Source organism: Suricata suricatta, chromosome 1 (genome assembly GCF_006229205.1).
Source record: "Suricata suricatta isolate VVHF042 chromosome 1, meerkat_22Aug2017_6uvM2_HiC, whole genome shotgun sequence".
Taxonomy (NCBI): Eukaryota; Metazoa; Chordata; class Mammalia; order Carnivora; family Herpestidae; genus Suricata; species Suricata suricatta.
The window spans coordinates 151,347,594-151,372,062 of NC_043700.1; the positions used below are offsets into that span (position 1 = coordinate 151,347,594).

General features: G+C 36.2%; 1 protein-coding gene across 3 annotated transcripts in view; it reads right to left on the reverse strand.

Annotated features, from left to right (window-relative positions):
* Positions 1 to 339: 339 nt before the first annotated feature.
* The window catches only part of CEP135 (centrosomal protein 135), a 64,830-nt gene continuing 40,700 nt past the window's right edge, over positions 340 to 24,469 (reverse strand). For all 3 annotated transcript variants that reach the window (XM_029945635.1, XM_029945627.1, XM_029945640.1), the window contains 12 exons: positions 22,810 to 22,961; positions 19,658 to 19,773; positions 19,430 to 19,584; positions 18,966 to 19,021; positions 18,067 to 18,235; positions 16,939 to 17,049; positions 16,453 to 16,638; positions 9,554 to 9,763; positions 8,508 to 8,710; positions 7,498 to 7,602; positions 4,793 to 4,906; positions 340 to 510 (listed from right to left, as the gene is read on the reverse strand). In XM_029945635.1, coding sequence (XP_029801495.1) covers positions 4,804 to 4,906; positions 7,498 to 7,602; positions 8,508 to 8,710; positions 9,554 to 9,763; positions 16,453 to 16,638; positions 16,939 to 17,049; positions 18,067 to 18,235; positions 18,966 to 19,021; positions 19,430 to 19,584; positions 19,658 to 19,773; positions 22,810 to 22,961 — 1,566 coding nt within the window. In that variant the 3' untranslated portion in view covers positions 340 to 510; positions 4,793 to 4,803. The remainder of the gene's footprint in view (positions 511 to 4,792; positions 4,907 to 7,497; positions 7,603 to 8,507; positions 8,711 to 9,553; positions 9,764 to 16,452; positions 16,639 to 16,938; positions 17,050 to 18,066; positions 18,236 to 18,965; positions 19,022 to 19,429; positions 19,585 to 19,657; positions 19,774 to 22,809; positions 22,962 to 24,469) is intronic.

Genomic DNA, 24,469 nt, shown 5'->3' on the forward strand with positions numbered 1-24,469 from the left:
TTGGTGAATAATTTTACATTTAGAAGAACAAAGCGTGACAGCACAGCATCAAGATTGATAATCCTATATGAATGCATTAAAGATATGGGTTACAAACACAGGCATGAAAACTAAGAACACTTTGAAAACAGGTACTGTAATAATATTTATATACACTATCATGGCTCATTATGAAAAAGATTATTAAAGCATAATGTGAACAATACATTATATTAATTCACAGTATAAACACACTCTTTGAGGAGCAATTTAAGTCAGGAATAATATAAATATAGATATAACATTAGCACTATTAACACATATTTTGTTCTGTCATATACATAAAAATATACACATAGATATGGCTCTTTTAAACCAAATTTTGTTTACATAAATATTCACTGATTTAAATAAAAGTTGACAGAGGTAGAATTTGTGTCAATGTTCATGATTTTCAGAAACAAGTACTTCAAATATTTCATTACTGTTCTGTCCCTTAAAAAATCCACACAGGTAACTCAGGCCATCATTCTGAAAAAGAGGGGACAGGAAAGGGGAGTTAAGAGAAAAATGACAAACAAAAATTACTTAATAAATTCACAAAAAAACTGAGATTGTTTTCAGTTTTAACTAAAATTACAGTTTCTAATAAAGCCTTTGCCCATAATCAAGTTATAGTTAACAGTCAGTTCTATACTTTAAAATATATGCCCCTCAGACCACCCGAGTACATCAAAGTATATGAGGACTAAATGAATGATACAGAGTGAAAAGAAAGGGATATCACAGGACGTTAACTGAGAAAAACCACTCAAAGTAAGGAATAATATGTCTAAGTTAATGTACAAGTACTATAAATTATGTTGTCTGAGTCTTAAAACAGCATATTAGGGATCGTCAAATATTTTTCCAAACGTTTTGACCCTATGTGCTATCTAATCACCACCCCAATTAAAACACAAACACATACACACACACACGAAAAATTCCACAATGGAAACATGTGATGAACTGTTGGATAACTATTTTAAAATGGCATTTTTGAGGGGCACGTGGCTGACTCCATTCAGTGGAGCATGTGATTCTTGATCTTGGGGTTGTAAGATCCTGAGGGGAGGAAGAAAGAATAAAATGGCATTTTGAAAATACTTTTAATGATAAGAATAGATGCTCTCAACAATTTATTAAGGGGGAAAACCCCAAAGAAGAAAATAAAATACAGGATAGGATAAAAAACTATTTTGAGTATTATCTCTATTAGAATGATATAGGTATATCTATGAATGTATGTATACATATATTACAAATCAAATAAGAAAGTATATACCAAAATGCTAATTGATATTTTCTCTGGGTTATAGGATTAAAAGTGATTTTGATTTGAATATGCATTTTCACAACAGCCAAAAGACAGGAGGAACCGAAATATCTACCAACTCATAAGCGGTATATTCATACAGTGGAATATTGTTCAGCCCCAAAACAGAAATTCTGACACATGTTCCAATGTGGATGAACCCTGAAAGCACTGTAAGTAACAACAAGGACAAACACTGTATAATTCCAATTATATGAGTTAAACAGAATAGTCAAGTTCATTGAAACAGAAATTGTAAGGGTGGTTGCTAGTAGCTGAAGGGAGTTAGTATTTCATGGGTAGAGTTTCAGTTGAGGAAGATAAAAAAAGTTCTGGAGATGGATGATGGACATTACTTTTGCATAATAATGTGAATGTTCTAATTGCCAAAGAAATGTGCACTTAAAAATGGTTAGAATGATAAATCTGATGTTATGTATGTTTTACCACAATAAAAAAAATGTTTTAAAAACCGTATTCTTAGTTACTCACAAAAGATTTGAAAACAGGGACTTTAACACCAGTGTTCACAGCAGCATTCACAATAGCTAGGAGGCGAAACCAACCCAGGTCTCCATCAACTGACAAGTGGGTAAACAAATGTGGCATAAACACCACAAAGTAGTACTATTCAAGCATAAAAAAGAAACAAGTTCTGTTTCAACATAGATGAAGCCTGAAAACATGCTAGGGGAAACGAGCCTGACACAAAAGGGCAAATATAATATGATTTCACTTATATGAAAAGCTAGAATGGGCAAAACAGACAGAAAAGTAGATTAGAGACTTTTAGGGCGTGGGGAGGGAAAGTCAGGGGCTGGAGAATTATGAACTAATGGATACAAAGTTTCCATCTGGAGTGATGAAAAAATTTTGGAATTAGTGGATTTGGTTGTACAACATTGTGAATTTAATGCCACCAAGTTGTACACTTTAAAAATAGTTAAGATGGCAAAGTTCATGTTACATTGGTTTTATCACAATTAGAAGTTTTCTAATTCGGGGCGCCTGGCTGGCTCAGTTGGTGAGCATGTGACTGTTGACCTCAGGGTTGAGTTTGAGCCTCATGTTGGGCATAGAGATTATTTAAAAAAAAATCTTTAAAAAAACAAGACAGAAAGTTTTCTAATTCATCACAGTTTTACAGATTGCTAAATCCAGTATGTTCTATATCTGTGGTTCTTAAAGTATAATCTGGGGATCTCTGGAGTCTCCAAGACCCTTTTTGGGTGTCTATGAGGTAAAGTCTATTTTCATAAAACCAAAGAATTATTTGTTTTTTCACTCATTATCTCACAGGTACACAGTGGAGTTTTCCAGAGGCTACATAATGTGAAAAGCCGGGTAGTAAATATTTTAGATTTGTGGGCCATGGGGTCTCTGTCCCAACTACTCGATTATGCCTCTGTAGAAAAGCAGTCTTAGACAATGTGTTAGCAAGGTGTGGCTATGATAAATTTATAAAAATAGGCAGTGGGGTGGATTTGGCTCACCTTAGTTTACCAATCTCTGGTCTAAAATGCAGCTGTGAATCTAGTATGAGAAAATGTATGTGTCACAACTGTTACAAGGCTTTATAAGAGAAGCTGAACCTCCATCTAATCACATTCAAATTAATGCAGCAGCTTAGAAGCTGTGAGGACACAGTGATTGAAGCCAACACTGAGAAGTGGTCCTCAAAGTGAAAGAGGAAAATGCATGTTTTAATCAAACAAACACAAAAGAAAAGCCCAGCAATCAGGAATCATTTAAGCCTAGGCCCTACAAATACCAATAAAACCTGGGAACATCCATATGTTACAGCACAGTACATAATGTTCATAATGAGAATTCTGAGTCATTGAGGAAATGCTTAATTATCTTTTATATAATTCTTTTTTTTTTGTTTTATTTATTTTTGATACAGAGAGAGGCAGAGCATGAGAGGGAGAGGGGCAGAGAGAGAAGGAGACACAGAACCGGAAGCAGGCTCCAGGCTCTGAGCTAGCTGTCAGCACAGAGCCTGACATGGGGCTCGAACCCACGAACGTGAGATCTGACCTGAGCTGAAGTCAGAGGCTTAACCGACTGAGCCACCCAGGCGCCCCATATATAATTCTATTTAAAAGAAGGCAAAGAAGTACATATTTTTAAAAAAGACTGACTTTACTATTTCTGTCAGTGAGCTTGCATTTTGCAGTCACCTACCTTTCAAGGCCTGGTTCTGCCCGACTTCTTTCCCATTCATTCCCATCTCCAATGAATCAGCACATCCCTTCACCCCTTCTGTCAGTGTATCCTAGCTCTTTAAAACCACTTTGCTCTATCTACTCAAGCTTGAACATATGCATGTCCAGTGACCCAACTTCACTCCTAAGTGTATACGCAAAAGAAACACACATTTCTCTTCACCAACACACAGGTACTAGAATGTTCTTCATAACTCTATAATAGCCCAAACTGGAAATCACCAAATGCCCATCAACAATACAATGGGTAAATGGGCCGCGGTGAGTTCACGCAGTGTAATACTATGCAGCAACAAGACTGAACGACCCACAAGTGCACACACCAGTACACATGAATCTCACAAATGTACTGTGGAGGAAAACAATGTAGGATTTCAGTTCTAAAATGTCCAAAAACAGGTAAAAGAAATCTATGGTTTTAACAGGGAGGATAGTTATTTCCAGAGCAGGGCTTATACCTAGGAAACACCCTGAGAGAGCTGTGTTTTATGTTGTTTGTGAAAGCTCTTTAGGACATGGCACTTTTCTTTATATATGTCATTTTTTAAAATTTGTCCTAGCTTTTGATGTTATCTACGGATCCTGAACTGAGTATATTGTTCATTTCATATCTCATTTTGATCTCCCTGCCTTTCATTTCTATCTTCCCCAACATGGACCAATACAGTTATGAAGTTAGTCTACCATCTTCATCCCTCCCTCGTACCCATATTATATGCGGAAACACCTTCAACAGCTCCCCTGGACTTAACAGAGATAGGACTACAATCTCTAGTTTAGCCTCACGTTCAATATATCTCCTGTCTTCCACAACTTTCTTCATTATTCCTTGACAGCCTGCCATTCCTGCTGGATTGAGTCTACTGTGCCATGTGCATTCCCACTTGCACACCTCTGTCTATTGTATCTTGAATTTAGCACTTCATCAAATATTACCATGTCATATCTCATCCTGTCATTTAATGTTTTGTTGTGGATGTCTTTTCTTCTTTCATTGAGGTATAATTTACATACAATAAAGTGCATGGACTGCTAATGTTCAGGTCAATGAGTTTTTACAACTGTATATACCCACGCAACCATCACCAAGACACAGAAAATGTCATTACTTCACAGAATTCCCCGGACCACCTTTGTAGGCAATCTCCCCACCCTCCACACTGTAAACTACTTTCTGAATTTTTATAATTACAAGTTGGTTTTGCTTGTCCTAGTGTTACATACATACCTTTAAGATAATTAACAGCTTATATGTTCAGGAGAATGTAAAGGAGACCTTAGAGTTGAACTAAGGGGTGGTGTGGGAAGACCATGCCGACGCATCTCTTGGATTGCTCTTTCTCTGTCAGGAAAGATCAAATAAGGGATTATACCATTAAGTGGCATACAAAATAAAACGTGTTGTGATTTTTATTGATTAAGTAATTTCTCCTCAATTAATTAATGAATATTTCTACTAAGTTTACTTATTTAAAAAAAAACCTTTTTTAATGTTTGTTTATTTTTGAGAGGCAGAGAGAGACAGAGCATGAGCAGGAGAGGGCAGAGAGAGAGGGAGACACAGAGTCTGAAGCAGAGCTGTTAGGACAGAGCCCGATGCAGGGCCCGAACTCACATGCTGCAAGATCATGACCTGAGCCAAAGTCGGACGCTTAACTGACTGAGCCACCCAGGTGCCCCAAGTATTCCTACTGAATTTAAACCCTACATCCTTAAAATTTTTAAGTAGTGAATAAAAGATTTCAATTAAAGGAATATGTACCGTAAGAGGTTGTTCAAAGCCCCTCTGAATACAGATTTGCAAAGTTGGTTGGTTCTCTCCTTTGCCCCTTCCTTTCTTACCTCTTGTTGCACATAAATCTAGCTTCTTCCTTCTTTCTAAAAACTCCCAAATGTCAAAAGTGAAATAACCATTTTCTCTGCTATGCCCTGCTTCCCTGTGTCTGGGTCAGCCCCACAAAGCATGGTGACTGTGTTCCTACCTCTTTTATGGGCTGTTCAGAGTCTCTGGCCTAGATTTTCTGCATTATAGTCTTCAGTATCTAGGATTTCTACTTAGTTGGGTGTTTCACAAGCTTTTTTTTTCATTATGATCCCCCTAAAGAAACTTTTAAAGATATTCTCTCCTTCCAAATTATCCACTCCTCCCCATGAAATTTTAATATATAGATATGTTATTTATGTACTGAGGTCCTCTGGAGAGCTATAAATCATTGTAATACCTAAAGTTTTTTGCTACATCCTCCACCCTCAAGAACCAATATTGTTCTCTGGGGTGGCAATATTACCGCTTTCAGAATGATAATCTAGTTGGATGAATAAGGAAAAGGAGACATGGTCATGTTGGTCTATGTTTTTTGGGGACCAGGAGCAAGGGAAAAAGAGGAATTAAGAGGGTGTTATAGCCCTAGGCGGTAGGACTCTTGGATTGAAGAGAATTTAAGTTATCATTAAGAAATGGAGGAGCGCGTGGGTGGCTCAGTTGGTTAAGTGTCTGACTTCAGCTCAGGTCATGATCTCGCAGTTCGTGAGTTCAAGCCCCACATAGGTTTCTGTGCTGACAGCTCAGAGCCTGCTTCATATTCTGTTTCTCCCTTTCTCTCTGCTCCTTCCCTGCTTGTGCTCTCTCTCCCTCTCAAAAATAAAAATAAACATTAAAAAAAAAAAAGAAATGGAAATCATGGGGCACCTGGGAGGCTTAGTCGGTTAAGTGACCAACTTCAGGTCACATCATGATCTCACGGTTTGTGGATTCGAGCCCCACGTTGGGCTCTGTGCTGACAGCTCAGAGCCTGGAGCCTGCTTTGGATTCTGTGTCTCCCTCTCTGTCCCTCACTCATGCTCTGTTTCTGTCTCAATAATAAATCAACATTAAAAAAATGGAAATCCTATATGTACAGTTTAGCACATTGAGAAACTAAATCTTCTCAACTGTGAGAAATTAGTAACACTGCTTTTACATGCTTTTCCTCATTTCTTAGGCTTCACTTCTCTTTGAAATCATAAATATTGATTTCCTAGAAAATTTTGTCTATACTACAAATGGCTCATCTTTCAAAAGTTTTGATGCAAATAGATAATAAGAGAAATAAAAAAACTGACCTGATAAGCAACAATTTGACCACTATTTGAGAATGAAATTTCAGGAATGTTGATGTCTATTGTATTAATAGAGCAAGAAAGAGAAATGGAAGAGAACTAACTTCACAATTAATTTGCAAATTAGACTTCAATTTTAGCAGGGAGAGCAGGTCTCATTCCTGTTTGTAATACTTGGAGATTAAAGTTCAATATAACAAAGCAAATGAACTGAAATAAAAGTGTGAAAGTTACTAAGCTATAGGATATATACTGTATATAAGAGCATGGGGTTTAAAATTAAACAAATCTGTCTTTATTTCAAATTTTTATGTATCTTTTTAATTTATATAGAATTAACATAAAATGCTTTGTTAGTTTCAGGTGTATAAGATCTATCTTGATTTTAGTTTTGACTCTGCTGTTTACTATTTGTGTGACTTTGGTTTCCTGTTAATATATGCACAATAATAGATCATTGGTAGAACTAGTCAGATGTATATATGGTATCTGGCACATATTTATCAATTGCTTGGAGTTTCCTATTGGACCACATTGTTTGGGCTCTTGTAGAATCCTTACTAGCCTGTTGATTCCTTATTATACTCTTTCAAATAATGCTCTAATTTTCCCCAGAGAAATCCTATAGAAAACATGTAGACAATACCTGCTACTTTATTTATTGAAGAATATTATCTTCCACAACATTTGTTGACTATTTAGGAAGAAATATCAAAAGAAATTTATTTTTCTATGAACACTAAAAGAAAGTTGGCTATTTTTAAGCCCGATTAAATCCTTTTTGGGATAGGGAATAAATAAAAACACTGTCCAATGCTCAAATTTTTTTCTTACCGTTCATATCTTTCAGTTGAAATCTGCCTTTTCATAGCATCATGATCGGTTTGTAACTGTGCCACTTTAGCCCGAAGCATGGTGTTTTCCCGGCTTAGACTAGTTCTTAAAAATAAATTTTAAAAATCAAATTAAAAAAAAAACAAATAACAATTGTGCTGTTTTGTAGAGTCCAGTGCTATGGATTTTTGTTCTTGTTAGTATTAATACAAATGGAGGTGATACTTTGGATAAGAAAAGAGAAGAAAAAGACTTTTTAACACTAATTTTCTCAACTTTAGGAGCTTCTATCACTAAGGTTTTCATTCATTCATTCATTCATTCATTCATCTTATTTATTTAATAAACAGTTAAACTAAACTTCCAGTATGTGCTAGGCACTGCAGCAATGCTGGAAATACAAATTTGAACAAGACATGAATTAATTATAACATCAAGATATAAAGTATCTTCATTGGCTCTTTCTGGACTCTTGTCTCAGAAAGACAAATGTTTCTAACTTCTTTTAAAAGTTAACTATTCTACTGGTACTATCTACTCTGGGTTTCCTCCCCTCTTTCATCAGATATGCCCAAATCTGTCCCTCTAATAGACACTATCATCAATCTCCTAAAAGGTAATTAATCACTAAACTTATATGAGTCAAACCGCATAGCCATTTGGAAGTCTTTTTCTGGTCCACACAGTAAGACACAGATGGCTCGCTCCATGCTGAAATGCTCTCCCTTTTGCTGACTCCTCTTTGTTCCTCAACTATAGGCATTTTTCTAAAGTTCACTCAATCACTTCCATGGATACAATCTCTGCAGTGAAGATATATACAAATCTTTATCTCCAAAGACAATATCTCTCCTAAACGAAAACCCCAAATTCCTAAAAGCAGGCACAATGTAAGTAAAATATTTTGCATTGTACCACTATACACGCCCCCATCCCCCTCTCCCACCAAAAACTGAAAAATTATTTTTGACAAGCTATTTTCTTTACACAGGTTGATTTATGCCACTTACAATTTGCTTTCTGAAAGGGTTAACTTCTCTTTAAGTAGCTGAATTTCTGTATCCTTCTCGTGAGAGGTTAAATGAGAATGAAATTCTTTATCTCTATTTGTAGCCAACAATGATTCAAGGCTTTTAATTGTATGTCTCTCACTTGACAATTGTTTTTTTAACAGGTCTGCTTCTGATTTTACATTTTCTAATTCCACCACAACCTACAGGGAAAACAAAGTAAGATTACTTCAGTACAATTTTAGACTCACTCTAAAAAATTATTTGTAGAGCTATATACACTTATCAGTTGCTTTATTTTGGGTACCAGTTAAAGATTTTGAACCATTTTTTTACGGGTAAGAAAATCATCTTATTTTCAAAATTAATTTTTGCTTATTTGGCTAGAAGACCTATTCCTATAGTTTCACTCACACTTCCTTGTCAAGAGAGGGTCATTTACATAAAATCCTAAAATGTGGCCATCCTATCAGCAAGGAAGCCCTTCTGATCTTTTATGTGTACTGTGATCAAACAGTCAAGCCAGCACTGGAGCTTCTCAGCAGCTGAAAATAAAGATACTATTAAATAAATGAAAATGAAAACACCTGTGTTTGAAAACGCACACTGGGATGTTTAAAGTAATGCCTCAGCTTGAGAAGGGGAAGGTCTAGGTAACTAGACTTTTAAAATTAAGTAAGATTTAAATGCCTTGACATTTCATCAGAAAGACTACTCCATTTAAGACAGTAATGAACTATTCAGTCCTTCATTTAAATCTTACCTTCAAAGAGAGAAAGAACGTACTGGGATATGTTCCTATTCTATAATAGCAACACTCCTATTTTCCTAAATACCATCTACCCCAAAACAGAAAGCACCTAATTTCATCACTATGTTTGCCAGAAAAAAACCTTGGCCAAGAATGTAGCTTTCCGAATCCTGTAGTCAAAAGTAACTCCTTAAAGGGAAACAAATATATCTGGCAGGGCATGATAAAGTAAAACAATGACAGCAAGGCTCAATAAAATAACGTACTACAAGAAAGTCTACTGTTAGGTCCTTACCTTCTCAAACTCCAGGTTTTTGGAATTCAGCTGTTGGGTCATAATATCTTTGCCTGAATCCAGCTTAATGCAAAGTTCTCTAAGAGAGGACATATCATTCAACGCTGCTACTTTTGCATCTTCTTGGTGTCTCAGCTCTTCTTCTAATCTAGACATGGCTTTTGCCATTGATGAGATCTGAGACTCATAAGCATGATGTGCATTTATGTGCTGAGAACAGAAGAAAAAAAAAACCAGTATAAAGTTGAAGTAACCCAGTAATTTTAAATGCTTGAATCTGTGCAGCCACGACCTCACTTTAAGAAAATAGAGCCAAGTTTTGCATATTTTAAGATACTCTGAGGAAGCTGCCTGTTATTTAAGATGACCTATTTAATGTTTAACCCAATGAATTGTATGTAACTATTTACAATGGCAACTACGTACCTCATGTATATATTTGGAAGATGCAAAGATGCAAATTATTATTTTAGGGTAAAAAGGGGAATCACAGGAGGTAAATTTTATCTTTATAAATTATTATAATGACTTTTCAAGAAAAAGCAACATATATACTTCTCACTCCTCAGCTGTCTTTAAATTCTAAATTTCAAAATGGAGGGGCGCCTGGGTGGCTCAGTCAGTCTGGTGCTCAACTCTTGATTTCGGCTCAGGTCATGCATGATCTCACAGTTTGTGAATCTGAGGCTCAAGTCAGGCTCTGTACTGACAGCATGCAGGTGGAGCCTGCTTTAGCTTCTCTGCCTCCCTCCACTGCTCATGTGTGCACATATTCTCTCTCTCTCTCTCTCTCAAAAATAAATAGCTGGATGGGAGGTGGCGGGGAGATGGGCTAAATGGGTGATTGGTATTAAGGAGGGCACTTTTTTTTGCAATGAGCATTGGAAGAGATGAATCACTGGGTTCTACTGAACCTAAGACTAAACTGTATGTTAACCTACTTGAATTTAAATAAAAAATAAAATAAAAAGTAAAAAAATAAATAAATTTCAAAATGGGGTTTGCTTTAAAACTAAATACCTGAAGTTCTATTTAACTATAATACAACCTAATAGTAACCCACAACTTTATAAGATTTTAATAACTAAAAAAAAATCATGAACAAAGTTTGAAATACTGATAAAGCTCTCTTCCTAGAATAATCCATATTTTAAATTTCTCACAATTTAAATTGTGAGTGATAAATACAAACTGATATAAATTCTAGTCCAGAGTTTCATAAGAATTCCACACTTGAAAAACAAAATTATTTTAATAGGTATTAACAAAATAAATTGACATTAAAAATCTAACTGTGCAGAAAAGTTTGGATTTTATAAATTAATGAATTGGGGTGCCAGGTGGCTTAGTCGGTTAAGTGTCCAACTTCGGCTAAGAGCCTGGAGCCTGCTTTGGATTCTGTGCCTCTTCTCTCTCTGCCCCTGCCCTACTTGTGTTCTGTCTGTCTCTGTCTCTCAAAAATGAATAAATGTAAAAAAAATTTTAATAAAACAAATTAATGAATTAAAAATTAGAGTTTCCTAAAACTAAATATAAATAGGTGAAAGTCAATTTTACATATCATGTAAACACATGAACAATGGCAGAGAGCAAAAAAATTAAATAATAGTTTCTTCTGAGAATTCTGAAAGCTGAAAAGCATTCCTTTAGTTATTTATACTCTTAATAGGAAAACTTCTAGAGACAGGGTGTCAGTTTCATAGGCCTGCTGTAACCAATTACTACAAATTACTGGGTGGTTTAAAACAAAAGAAACTTATTCTGTCCTAATTCTGGAGGTTACAAGTCTGAAGTTTAGATGTTGGCAGAACAGCTTCTCCTGGAGGTTCTGAGAATGTTTCATGTCTCTCTCCCAACTTCCCGTGGTTGCTAGCAATCCTTAATGTTCCTTGCCCAGTAGACACGTCACCTCAGTCTCCGCCTCTGTCTTCATCTGGTGTTCTCCCCTGTATCTTCTATGTCCAGATTTCTCTTACAAAATATACCAGTCTTTGGGTTATGGCCTGCCTAGTCCAGTCTGACCTCATCTTAACTTGATTATACTTGCAAGAATCTTATTTTGAAATAAGATCACCTTCACAGGTGCTGGGGGTTAGGATCTCAACATGACTTTTTGAGGTCCATGATTCTATCTACCCTTCAGCTCCCCCAAATTCCCGTCTTATGTTCAAAATTCATTCCATTCCAATACATTCTAGCATCAATGCTAAGCCCAAAATCTCATCTAAGCATCATCTAAATCAGAGATAAGTAAGACTCTGGCTATGGCCTATCTGGTGACAAAACTACTCTTCCTCCCCATATCTATGAGCTAGCAAACAGGTTATTTGCTTACAAAAAACAATGGCAAAACAGGCATAGAATAGACACGCCTACTCTGAAAGGGAAAAAATAGAAGGAATGAAGGGGTTAGTAGTCCAAAGTCTGAAACCAAGCAAGGAAAATTCCATTTGATTTTTAAGGCCTGAGAATAATTGCGCCACAATAGTCTGTGTTCTGGGCCTGCTAGGGTGGCCCCACCTTCTCAGTCCTCAGCTACAGCCCCACCCTCCTGGCCCTCAGTGGCAGTGGCCCTGCACTCTGGGACCAAGGAGGCAGTAGCCCCACCCCCTGGGGCTGTGTCCTCTGGGACTGTGGTGGCACAGCCCCATTAGCCTTTGAGCTGCCCTTGGCAGCCTTGCCTGTCTCTGAGCTACCTTCAGGGCCATTCTTCCCTTTTCTCAAAGGAGAACACATATGTAGCCAAGTAACTCTACTAGCATGTTTCCTGCTAGTAGGATCCCAGACGTTCAATAGCCTTCCTGAATTCATTTCATCCTATTTCTGTCCCTATCAGTAGAAGCTGGCAATGTTCCTACAGAGATGACTGACTGCATACATGTGCCACATTCCGAATCTGTTCACCAAGAGGTTGTGTGTGGAGCCACACACTTTGGCTGTCTCCAGAGCACATTATCTGCATAGGCTAAGAATTTTCCAAATCATCAAGACCTGTTTCTATTTCACCCCCTAATTTTAAGTCTAGTTTACTTAATATACACTGTTACATTAGTTTTAGATGTACAATATAGTGACCCAACAACATGGTAAGTGTACTCTTAATCCCCTTCATGTATTTTCACCTCTCCCCACCCACCTCCCCTTTGGTAACCATCAGTTTGTTCTCTATAGTTAAGAGTCTGTTTTTCTGGGGGAAGGGCGGGGGGAAGGTGCTGTTTTTTGGTCTTTCTTTTGTTCATTTATTTTGTTTCCTAAATTCCATATTTGAATAAAATCATATGGTATTTGTCTTTCTCTGACTTATTTCACTTAGCATTATACCCTCTAGATCCATCCAGGTTGCAAATGCAAGATTTCATTCTTTTTTATGGATGAGTAATATTTCATTGTGTGTGTTAAGTGTGTGTATACACATTGTATATATATGTATATACATACACCATATCTTTATCCATTCATTATCAATGGACAGTTGGGCTGCTTCCCTAGTTTGGCTATTGAAAATAATGTTGCAAGAATCATGGGAGCACATATACCTTTTTGAATTAGTGGTTTTGTATTCTTTGGATAAATAGCCAATAGTGAGATTACTGGATCAGATAGTAATTCTATTTTTAACTTTTTGAGGAACTTCCATACTGTTTTCCACAGTGGCTGCACTAAAATTTTACATTCCCACAAACAGTACATACAGATTCCTTTTCCTCCACATCCTCACCAACACCTGCTGTTTTCTTGTTTTTTTAATTTAATTTTATTTTAGCCATTCTGACAGTTGTGAGGTGGTATCTCATTGTGGTTCTGATTTGCATTTCCCTGATCATGAGTGATGTTGAGCATCTTTTCATGTGTCTGTTGGCCCTGTATGTCTTCTTTGGAGAAATACCTGTTCATGTCTTCTTCCCATTTTTATATTAGGTTGTTTTTTTTTGGGTGTTAAGCTATTTAAGTTCTTTACACACTTATTATATATATCATTTGCAAATATCTTCTCCATTCACGGTTTTTTTTGTTCGTTTTATTTATTTTTGATACTGAGAGAGACAGAGCATGAGAAGGGGAGGGGCAGAGAGAGAAGGAGACACAGAACTGGAAGCAGGCTCCAGGCTCTGAGCTAGCTGTCAGCACAGAGCCCGATGCGGGGCTCGAACCCACGAACGCGAGATCTGACCTGAGCCGAAGCCGGAGGCCTAACCGACTGAGCCACCCAGGCGCCCCGAGGTTTTTTTTTTTTAAGTAAACTTTACACCCAATGCGGAGCTTGAACTCACGACCCCAAGATCAAGAGTCACCTGTCTACCAACTGAGCCAATCAGATGCCCCTGGTAGGTTGTCTTTTAGTTTTGGTGGTTATTTCCTTTGCTGTGCTGAAGATTTTTATTTTGGTGTAGTCCTAATAGTTTATTTTTACTTTTGTTTCCTTTGCTTCAGAAGACATATCTTGAAAAATGTTGCTATGGCCAATGTCAGAGAAATTATTGCCTGTGCTCACTTCAGGATTTTTATGGTATCAGGTCCCACATTTCAGTCTTTTTTTTAAATGTTTTATTTATTTTTGATATAGAGAGAGGCAGAACATGGGAGGAGGAAGGGCAGAAAGAGAGGGAGACACAGAATCAGAAGCAGGCTCCAGGCTCTGAGCTTATCAGCACAGAGTGTGAAGCGGGGCTCGAACCCACAAACATGAGATCATGATGTGAGCTGAAGTCAGATGCCCAACTGACTGAGCCACCCAGGCGCCCTGCACATTTCAGTCTTGAAGCCATTTTGAGTTTATGTTTATGTATATGGTGTTAAGAAAGTGGTTCAGTTTCATTCTTTTGCATGTAGCTGTCCAGTTTTCCTAGCTCCATTTGTTGAAGAGACGTGTTTTACCCACAGCATATTCTCGCTTCTTTTGTTGGGAGAGTCATTGACTATACAACTGTGGGCTTACTTCTGGGCTCTCTGTTCTGTTGATCTATGTGTCTATTTTTGTGCCAGTATCATACTGCTTTGATTACTATAGATTTGTAGTATATATTGAAATCTGGGATTATGATACCTCCAGTTTTGTTCTTCTTTTTCAAGACTGCTTTGGGCATCTACAGTCTTTTGTCATTCCATACAAATTTTAGGATTATTTGCTCTAATTCCGTGAAAAATGTTATTAGTGTTTTGATAAGACCTAGTTCCTTTTGTCCTTGGCAGTTCCTTTCTCAATTTATATCTTTCCTTATTGTACTATACGCAGCAAGAAGAAACCAGGCTGCACCTTCCACATTTTACTTGGAAATTTCCTCAGCTAAACATCTAAGTTCATCACTTACTTATAAGTTCTACTTTCCTCCCATAAGCAGACAATAATTGAGTCACGTTCTCTGCCATTCTACAACAAGGATCACCTTTCTTTCAGTGTCCAATAACATGTTCCTCAATTGCATCTGACATCTCATTAGAAGAAACGTTAGTTTTTCTAAACTCTCCTTTCTTTTTTGAGCCCTTACTAGAATCCCCTCTAATATGTATCTTTCTATCAACAAGCTTTTCAAAGCAATCTAGGTTTTTCCTATCAAGCACCTCAAAACTCTCCCAGCCTTTGTCCACTACCAAATTCCAAAGCCACTTTCACATTTCTTATGTTTGTCATAGTTTGTTATAGTTTTATGGAAAAAGATATGGCAAGTCCTGAAAGCAATCAAACATAAAAATGACCATGATTTTGTAATTCTACTTCCAGGTATAGCCTCAATAACAGGAAGCAAGGACTTGAAAAGATATTGTACATCCATGTTCATAGCAGCATTATTCCTGGTAGCCAAAGATGAAAACAAATGAAATGTCCATCAACAGATGAATGGATAAATCAAATGTAAAGTATAAATATAATGGAATATTATTCAGCCTTAAAAAGAAATGAAATTTGCACACATGTACAACATACATGAACCTTGAGGTTAACTGAACATTAAGGCTAAGTAAAATAAAAGACAAATACTGTATGATTCCAGTTATATGAGGAATAGAGAGTGGTCAAATTGATAGAGAAAGAAAGTAGGGTGGTAGCTACCAGGGGCTGGGATAGGAGGGAGTAAGAGAACAGGAGTGAGAGATGGGACGTTAGTGTTTAATGGGGACAGAGTTTCAGTCAGGGAAGATGAAAAAGTTCTGGAGATGGTGGGGATTTTGGATAAAATGTGAATGTACTGGGTACCTGGGTCATTCAATTAAGCATCCCATTCGACTTAGGCTCAGGTCATGATCTCATGGTGGTTCATGCAGCCCTGCATGGGGATCTGCAGTGGTGGTGCAGAGCCTGCTTGAGATCCTCTTTCTCCCCCCCTCTCTCTTTCTCCCTCTCTGCCCCTTTCCTCAGTTGTGCTCTCAAAATAAATAAACTTTATACAACAACAAAAACAATATGAATGTACCAATTGCCAAAAAACTGTACTCTTAACAATGGTTAAAATGGTAAATGTGATGTCATATATATTTTACTACAGTTTAAAAAGAAGTAATGGGGATCCTAAGCAAATTATCAGAATTAATGACAAAAGATTACCATTGAGCTTGATTTTATCAATGCTTAAACCTCACTTCAATAAAGTATCTTTGAGGGGTGCCTGGGTGGCTCAGTTGGTTAGGCCTCCGACTTTGGCTCAGGTCATGATCTCACGTTCGTGGGTTCGAGCCCTGTGTCGGGCTCTTGCTGACAGCTCAGAGCCTGGAGCCTGCTTCCAATTCTGTGTCTCCCTCTCTCTCTGCTATTGTACAATATCTTTTCAAGTCCTTGCTTTCTCTCCCATTCATGCTATGTGTCTCTCTGTCTCAAAAATAAATAAAACATTAAAAAAAATAAAGTATCTTTGAATGTTATAGCTTTACTAATAATGTCATCACAAGACAATTGAATATATTACCTCCTGAATTTCTTTCTCTAGTAGCTCCACCCTTTCTCGAAGGTGCCTCCTCTCTGTGTCAATAGAAAGAAGTTCCAGTCGAACTGAGCTGCTTTCTCCCTCAGCTTGATGGGCTTTGACCTCCCAGTCTTCAGCACGGTTATGAAGCATCTGAAATCTATCTAACAAATCATGGTTTTCTTTTTCCTAGTTTTAAGCATAAAAACATTGTTTCTAAATTAGTAACTGTCACCCACTAGAACACTCATATCATAAATATAAACAGACACTGGAATTTTTGCTTTAATTAGGAAGATATGCTATCTTTGTAGATAGCATACTAAGATCTGTGGGGAAGTATAAAATATAGTAGACAAGACACCCACTCATACCTTTTTATCTAAGAGAAGAGATAGAAATAAGTAAATAAATAAATGAGACAGAATAAACACACATGAAAAAAATTTTAAGTTAGTCTTAAATCCAACCTAAATAAGGTTTTCTCACCTTAGCAGCCATTAGGCTCTCCCATCGTGACACCTCCGTTATGTAATTATGAACTCTACTCTTCATTTCCTCTTTTTCTTGCACTGCTGCTTCCAATTCCAATGAGATTTCCTATAAATCAGAAAATTGAAGACAAATCTACAATGAATGTGGCACCTAATGAGTTCTATTTATATTCAAATAGCTCCTTCTGAATTGGGGGAATAAAAGTAGGAAAAAGGACAACTGTTCCTAAGAGTTATTTTCACATGTTTTTCCTGACTGATTTTGACTTTTTAACCAAATATTACCACTGATCTCCCACAACAGTCTTGTCCATGTATCTGGCATTTATATTATGGGGCTAGCTATGCTCATGGGTTGACATTTTTTAAAATTCATATATCAGCAATATGCTTTATATTGAATACTTAAAGTAATTTTTTAAAACCAGAAAATAATTCACCTTCTTGGTATAATCCTTTAATAAACCAGCAAAAACAAAGCCAATACTTTTGACTATCTGCCATTCTAAAATATTAGTTAATTTACTTATAGATATAACTCTAAACTACTGAAGGAAGTATGAATAATTAAAATCTATCATGGGTCTTTATTTTTTTAACATTTACTTATTTTTGAGAGACAGATCATGAGTAGGGGAGGGGCAGAGAGAGAGGGAGACACAGAATCTGAAGCAGGCTCCAGGCTCTGAGCTGTCAGCACAGAGCCTGACGTGAGGCTCAAACCCACAAACTGTGAGATCACGACCTGAACCAAAGTCGGACGCCCAACCAACTGAGCCACCCAGGCGCCCCTATCATGGGTCTTTAAAACACAACACTGTGCCCTGGGAGTGATCCTGAGGGTGATAATTTCTGCCATAGAGAATCCTATGCTGCCAGCTTTAGGATTCCCAGTAACAAACACCAAAATGGTAAGGAGACCACAGTTTCATCATTTAGACACTCTGTGATATACAGCAGCTTTCTAAACCACATTTTTAATACTCTTATAAACACTATTCTCCTTACAGAGTTGTTTATGTTATTGATACTTATGGCATTAAATTTTAGAAAACATATAGTCAGCAAGTTAGGAAGGAATGAATATACTGTAAAACAGTCCACTTACACACTGGACACATACCTGGTTTTCCCTTGCCATTGTAGCCAGATCATCTTGTAATCTTCTGTTTTCCTTAAAACACACTTCTTTAGATCTTCCTATCTCATCGAGTTCTTTGTGAACTGCATCAAGCTGCCGCCGGAGGCTGCTTATTTCTCGGTCCCGATTACTCAACATTTCCTTTAGCTGGCTGTTACATGAAGGATATGGAAATAATAAAGAAAGCTTTTTAGAAAATTGTTAATCACTTAAAAGAAAACTGTATACTCTGAATTAAGTACAATAAGATACAAGAAACCACACTGCATTAAGACAAATAAGATAGGTAAAGCAGATGTTTTAGATCTCTATCAATCATTAAATGGAAATAGCAGTCATAAAATAAATTTATAATTCCATAAGTCAAGTAAAAATAGAGGACTTTCAAATGTTACAAACAAAACAGAATAGATTCAATTGGCCAATACTATTTAATGTTAAGTCCCCACTACTATGTAATATGTAAAGATATATATAATAAATCCAATTAGTGATTTCTGTCCTGAAGTAGAGATTAGACATAAAATGTAAAATTTTTTAACTGTTCAAGATAGGTTTTGATGTAGAACTAATTCAATACTGACTACTAAAATAATCTAAGTTTTAATAATTAGGGTCCAAACAGGGTAATTACCATAAAAATAAAAAGCAAGTAGGCATGAAAAGAATAATGAATCAGATACAACTGTTGAGACGTTGATGATGGAGGAGGGGAGAAAGTTAAAGAGGATGACATATTCATCCTCTCTAGTACTCAGATGATGTCACCAGCAAAAACAGGAAAACTGAAGAAGGAAATTTTTCTATGGTCCAATTGCTACTTAAATAGGTAAAGCTGCACTCACTGAAAATTTCTAAAACTGTTACCATTCATCACTTACTTCATAGAAGATTCATACTCTGACACTGTTATCTTCATCTGAGCAATAGCTTTTTCCTGTAGAAATTATGAAAATATATGATTCTAAAACATTCATTTAGAAATATCTTTCCTTGAATTTATATAATTTATCACATTTATATAAATTATGCTACAAAAGAAAGCTTCAAAGTAAACATTTCTATGTCCCAACGGTACTTCACATATTAGCACGTTTCTACCCACTCTAAGAACTTGAATTGGTTTTTCGAGTTTACTATAATGACATCTGAAAAAATTATATTCTATAAATAGAATTTTTGAAGATCCAAAATATTGGCATAAAATGAAATTTATGTATTTTAGAAGACATGGCTCTGGATCTTAGCAACTTGTATATGGAGGGTAAGAACTACATATTTGTGAAATAGAGAATGAAATCATTTCTGTTCAGATGCTAGATAAAGGTATTGAACAGTCACATACTTTATTAGCCAGGTTTTCTTGCAAGTTTGCAATCTTTTCTGTCTTCTCATCTACAGTCTCCTGAAGAAAGTCTTTTTCTTTATCAATAGCACCAATGGTCTTTTTCATTACATGAGCCTCTTCACTCTGTGAAGTCATCTGAAGGTGTAGTTTACCTAGAAATAAAGATAAATGTTGGTTAGACAAAGTGAATTAGGTTTAGTGAAAACAGAATTTTAAAAACCTTACCTATTTCTTCTTCCAGTAAGTTAATCTGTGATTGGGCTGATTCAAGTTCATCTCTTTTTTTGGAAAGCTGATGCTGACAATCATCAAGTGACCGCTGTAGCTGCTCATTTACTAGCCTAAAGAATCAGTGAACAAAAAAAAAAAGTCTACTTTATCTCTGGTAGAAATAATTTTTTCACTTCTTATTTTAAAGCTTTTCCAGTATAATTAATAGCATTATATATTATTTCTTGCTGTCCACCATTCTTTTTCAGAATGGTTCATTCTACATCCTAAAAATAATATGAAAATCAAAATAATTGTATACACTTTTCTAGAGGCTTCCTGGTAGTTTCAAAGCTCTTCTTGGTTTCTTAGTATCAACACTCTTTCCCTTATAAAATCTATTTTCAATAGTGAAGGCAAAGGTATAGTCCTACTTTTACAGTATTCTCTGGTACTTCTTCAAAGGATTATCCATAAATCCTGACTAGTGAGCTTTTTTTTTTTTTATTCTTTTTAAGTAGGCTCCACACCCAACATGGAGCTTGAACTCACGACCCTGAAGTCAAGAGTCTTATGCTCTACTAACTGAGCCAGCCAAGAGCTCCTTACCAGTGAGCTTTTAATTTTGCTTTCTATTTTGATTTTTTTGGTGGGTAGCCAACTGGAGGTCATACTAAACAGGGAAACAGACATTATATACTGTTTAGTGGCACTGAAATTTACCTAAAGATGCCTGACTCAAGAAGGGGAAGAGAAGATGGGTCTTCCAGGTGATTGGAAAGAACTATATGCTTCATCTATCTATCAGCTTCATAAATGTCTTCATGTCAAGTATAAGATAACTTTGTGTGATTAAAAGGGCAGCAAGATCTCTATTAATGATATTGAAAGTGGCATGAGGTGGCAGCTCTTCCTTCCCACCACGGGTCCTGTCCCTATGCTTTTTGGTGAAAAAAAAAAAAAAGAAAAAAGAAAAAGAAAAGTGGCATGAGGTTTGGATAATGTGGCTTTGTTTCTGTATAGTGCTGTTCATCGTGGTTTGTACTGGTTTAGCTTTGGATTGGATCTGAAGGCTTGAGCTCATAATTCTACCAGAGTATAGTGACATGTAGAATGTGACTGACATGCTTTACTCAGAGATAAGTCAGGTTTTTTCTGTCAGCAAAATAAAGTTATGGAACCATGCAATTTCCCCAGGTTATACATGGTAGATAGAAAACACTTCACAATCCCTTACATAACATAGTGAGTGTGAGGGAAGAAGCACAATGAGCTCACAAGAGAAAAGGATATTATTATAACCAAAAAAATGTGAAAGGAACTGTAGGCTTGGTGTTCAAGAAAGGGCAATGAAAGCTCTGCCTTGTAAGACTGCAAAGGGCCTCCTGTGAGGAAAGGAAAGAGGAGTTGTGACTACAGTCTGAAGGAAAGAGCAAAATGGATTAAATGCCAGATCCAGTCAGCTGACCACAAAAGGGAAAGAGGTGGACTAGTAACTCTGGGTGACAGAAATATACCACAGTATCTATACTTTGGAGCTGAGTATTGACATGAACAAGAAGAGAGGCTGGTCCGTTCAGCTAGCTCTCCATAGGACATATGTAGCAGCATTTGAAAAAAATGCAGGCTTCACCTTAGACAGTCCTAAAGTCTAACTGATGAAGACCTGTAGTCAAAACAGCAAAAGGGCAAAAATGGAGACTCTTTGAGTCCTTAATACAGTATTCCTTAATTAATCAGACAGAACCAGCTCTTGATCTTACTTCATTTAGTTTGTTTGATAATCATGGATACCTTATGAACAGAGTCTGGCTTTTCCTTTCCTAATTATTCCTTGGATTCTCAATTCTGTTTATTTTACTTTATATTTTGCAATTCTCAGTATTTGTGTATTAGGTCTGTGTCATTTCTCTCATCAATTTTTTTTTTTTTTAATTCTTCTGGGTTCTGAATTCTAGAGGAATTTCTTAAGTTTGTTTTCTATTTTACCATCTCAGTTTTTGGAAATATCCATTCTACTGTTCACTACCACTTTTGAGTTTTAATTTATTGATCTTTTTTCTACTCATTACTATAATCCTTTCTGATATCGAGTTGTTATTACTTCATGATTTAGTTTACATATGCAATGTCATGTTAGCCTCTGAAAATCTTTCCCTGATCCTTACTGCAAATGTAATTTAGAAAGGACTATCTCCTCTGATTATTCAGCGATCCCCTTCTTCTAATCTTTTTACTAATTGCAGCTACCCAGTCCAGAAAAAAAAAGTAACTTTGTTGACTTTTTATTTCCTTCAATGTTCCATATTTTAAATTCACTAATGGCTAGCCAATGACCCAGTCTCGTAAGGCAATCACATTTCTGAATTACTGCATCTTTCTCTCATCTCATAGAATCCATTTTGATTTCTCATCCAATCCTTTTGATTTTATGTAAGAAATGTTTCCTAAATCTAGCCTCTTTTCAAGTTCATTGCCACTATTTCTAGTCCAGACATACAGTCTCTTGTTTGCCATCAGTCTCTTATGACTCCAAAGCCATCTTCCCCGTTTCTGCTAGTGTTCACCTCCTAAAATGCATGCTAATCACATCACCTCTTTGGTTAAAATTTGTTTATTCTCCATGTTTATAAAGTAAAATCCAAGGTCTTCACAACCTGCCTCTAACCTGTAGATATTGACCTTCTTACCTTTCAGACACATCACCTTGTTAGACTCTATATATGACATATATATATATATATATATATATATATATATATATATATTCTGATTTTACATTTCTTTGAAAGAGGAAAGACAAGGACAAAAACAAAAAATTCTGGAATTTTCAGAAATCCTATACTGGGGAGTGCAAACAATCCAAAAATCTAAGGGGAATTTTTGAAGGAAGTAGGTATAAAAACTTATGTTATGCCTGCAACTGTATCAATCTGTGAAAGTTTTTAAAAACAAGGATACTCAAAACCTAATCAGGTTCACTCAGTGAATAAAACCTCCGGAGATTAGCCCTTAAATCCATACTTTAAAAAAATCTTCCCAAGTGATTCTGCTGCAAAGCCAACTTTCACTGCTCTAAGGTCCTGTCCAAAATGTGCACCACTAAGAACCTTACAACCACGAATTTGCTTTTGGAAGTAAAAAAACAAAAGTTTCAAAAAACTTACCTAAGTGAGTTCATCTCTGTTTTGTGATGAGTTGAGTCACCAGCCACATGGGTAAGTTTTTGAGCTTGGAGTTTTGCTTTGTTCTCTAATGACTCTACTGTTTCTTTCAATATTAACATTTTAGACTTTAATTCACGTTTTTCATCTTCATGCTATAATTTAAATTAAAAAATTAATAGGTGTATGTCTGTTTTGTTTTCCTTAAGCACTCTTTAATAATATTTCTGAAAGAAAACTAAGGAAATAGATTTATTTAACAATACTTTAAAAGTCATGTGTACACTTTAGGTTCTAGATGTCAGAATGGGCATACACATTTATCTCTCCTTTTCATTATCAGTGACATGAAAAAGAAGATACTAAAAGAAAAGCAATAAGGAAGAAAAGAATATATGCACAACAGCAATGAAAAAAGGAAGGTAAGCCATTAGCAAGCTAAATGAACATTGAGAAATTTCTAAAAAACAGTAAGTACATAGAACTGAACTGAGGAAAAATCAGAGCAGAAAACACTGTAACACAAACACAAAATTGGCAAGACTTAGATGAAGAAACCGTAAAATTTTCCTGAAGGACATAAAACACAGCCTGATTTAATATAAAGACATGTTTCTGAATGGAAACACAATATTGGAAATGTATCACAAGCTCCTGAAATAACTGTTAAATTCAATGAAATTTCAGAGAAGGACAGATACCAAATGTTTGGACTGATAGGTCTAACAGGAGAAACCTAATAGAGGACCATGGAGAGGGGAAGGAGGAAAGAGAGCTGGGGAGAGAGAGGGATGCAAAACCTGAGAGACTAGAGTACTGAAGATGAACAGAGGGTTGAAGGGGGAGAGGGAGGAGGGAAGGGAGGTGGTGGTGATGGAGGAGGGCACTTGTGGGGAAGAGCACTGGGTGTTATATGGAAACCAATTTGATAATAAACTATTAATAAAAAAATTCAATGAAATTTCAGTAAGAATCCTAACAGAATCTTTTTAAAATAGGGAAGGTGGCTTAGATTTCATTCTAAAGTTCACTTAGGGAAAATAAGTTAGGAAAATAGAAAAAATTGTGGGGGTTGGGGGAAGAACATAGGTAGATTTGCCTTATAAGGTATCAGAATAAATTAGAAAGCTACTATTAAAACAATGTGGATTTCACATGGATGAGCAAATGCATGTACATAACTGTAAATTTAGAAAAGGTAGTATTTTAGCAAAGTGGGAAAAGAAAAAGCTCTTTAAAAACAGTTTGAAGAGCCACTCAGGATCAAGAAAATGTGGTATAGATACACAATGGAGTACTACATGGCAATGAGAAAGAATGAAATATGGCCATTTGTAGGAAAGTGGATGGACCTGGAGGGTGTCATGCTAAGCGAAATAAGTCAGGCAGAGAAGGACAGATACCATATGTTTGCACTCATAGGTCTAACAGGAAATTTTCAGAATGATCTAGCTTCAAGAAAAACAAGCAGTTAGTAGTGCTTAAGAAAAATTGATTCAGTATCTAATGGATAGTTGATACCTGTCACAACACAGCATTTTATATACTGTTAAGTGAAACTGCAATACAATCTAAGTTTATTTTGGGAGTGTTTGCTGTATAATTGGATTTAATGAAATGTTTAGAGGTGCAGTAGGCATGACTTTGAGTAGATAATGAAAGA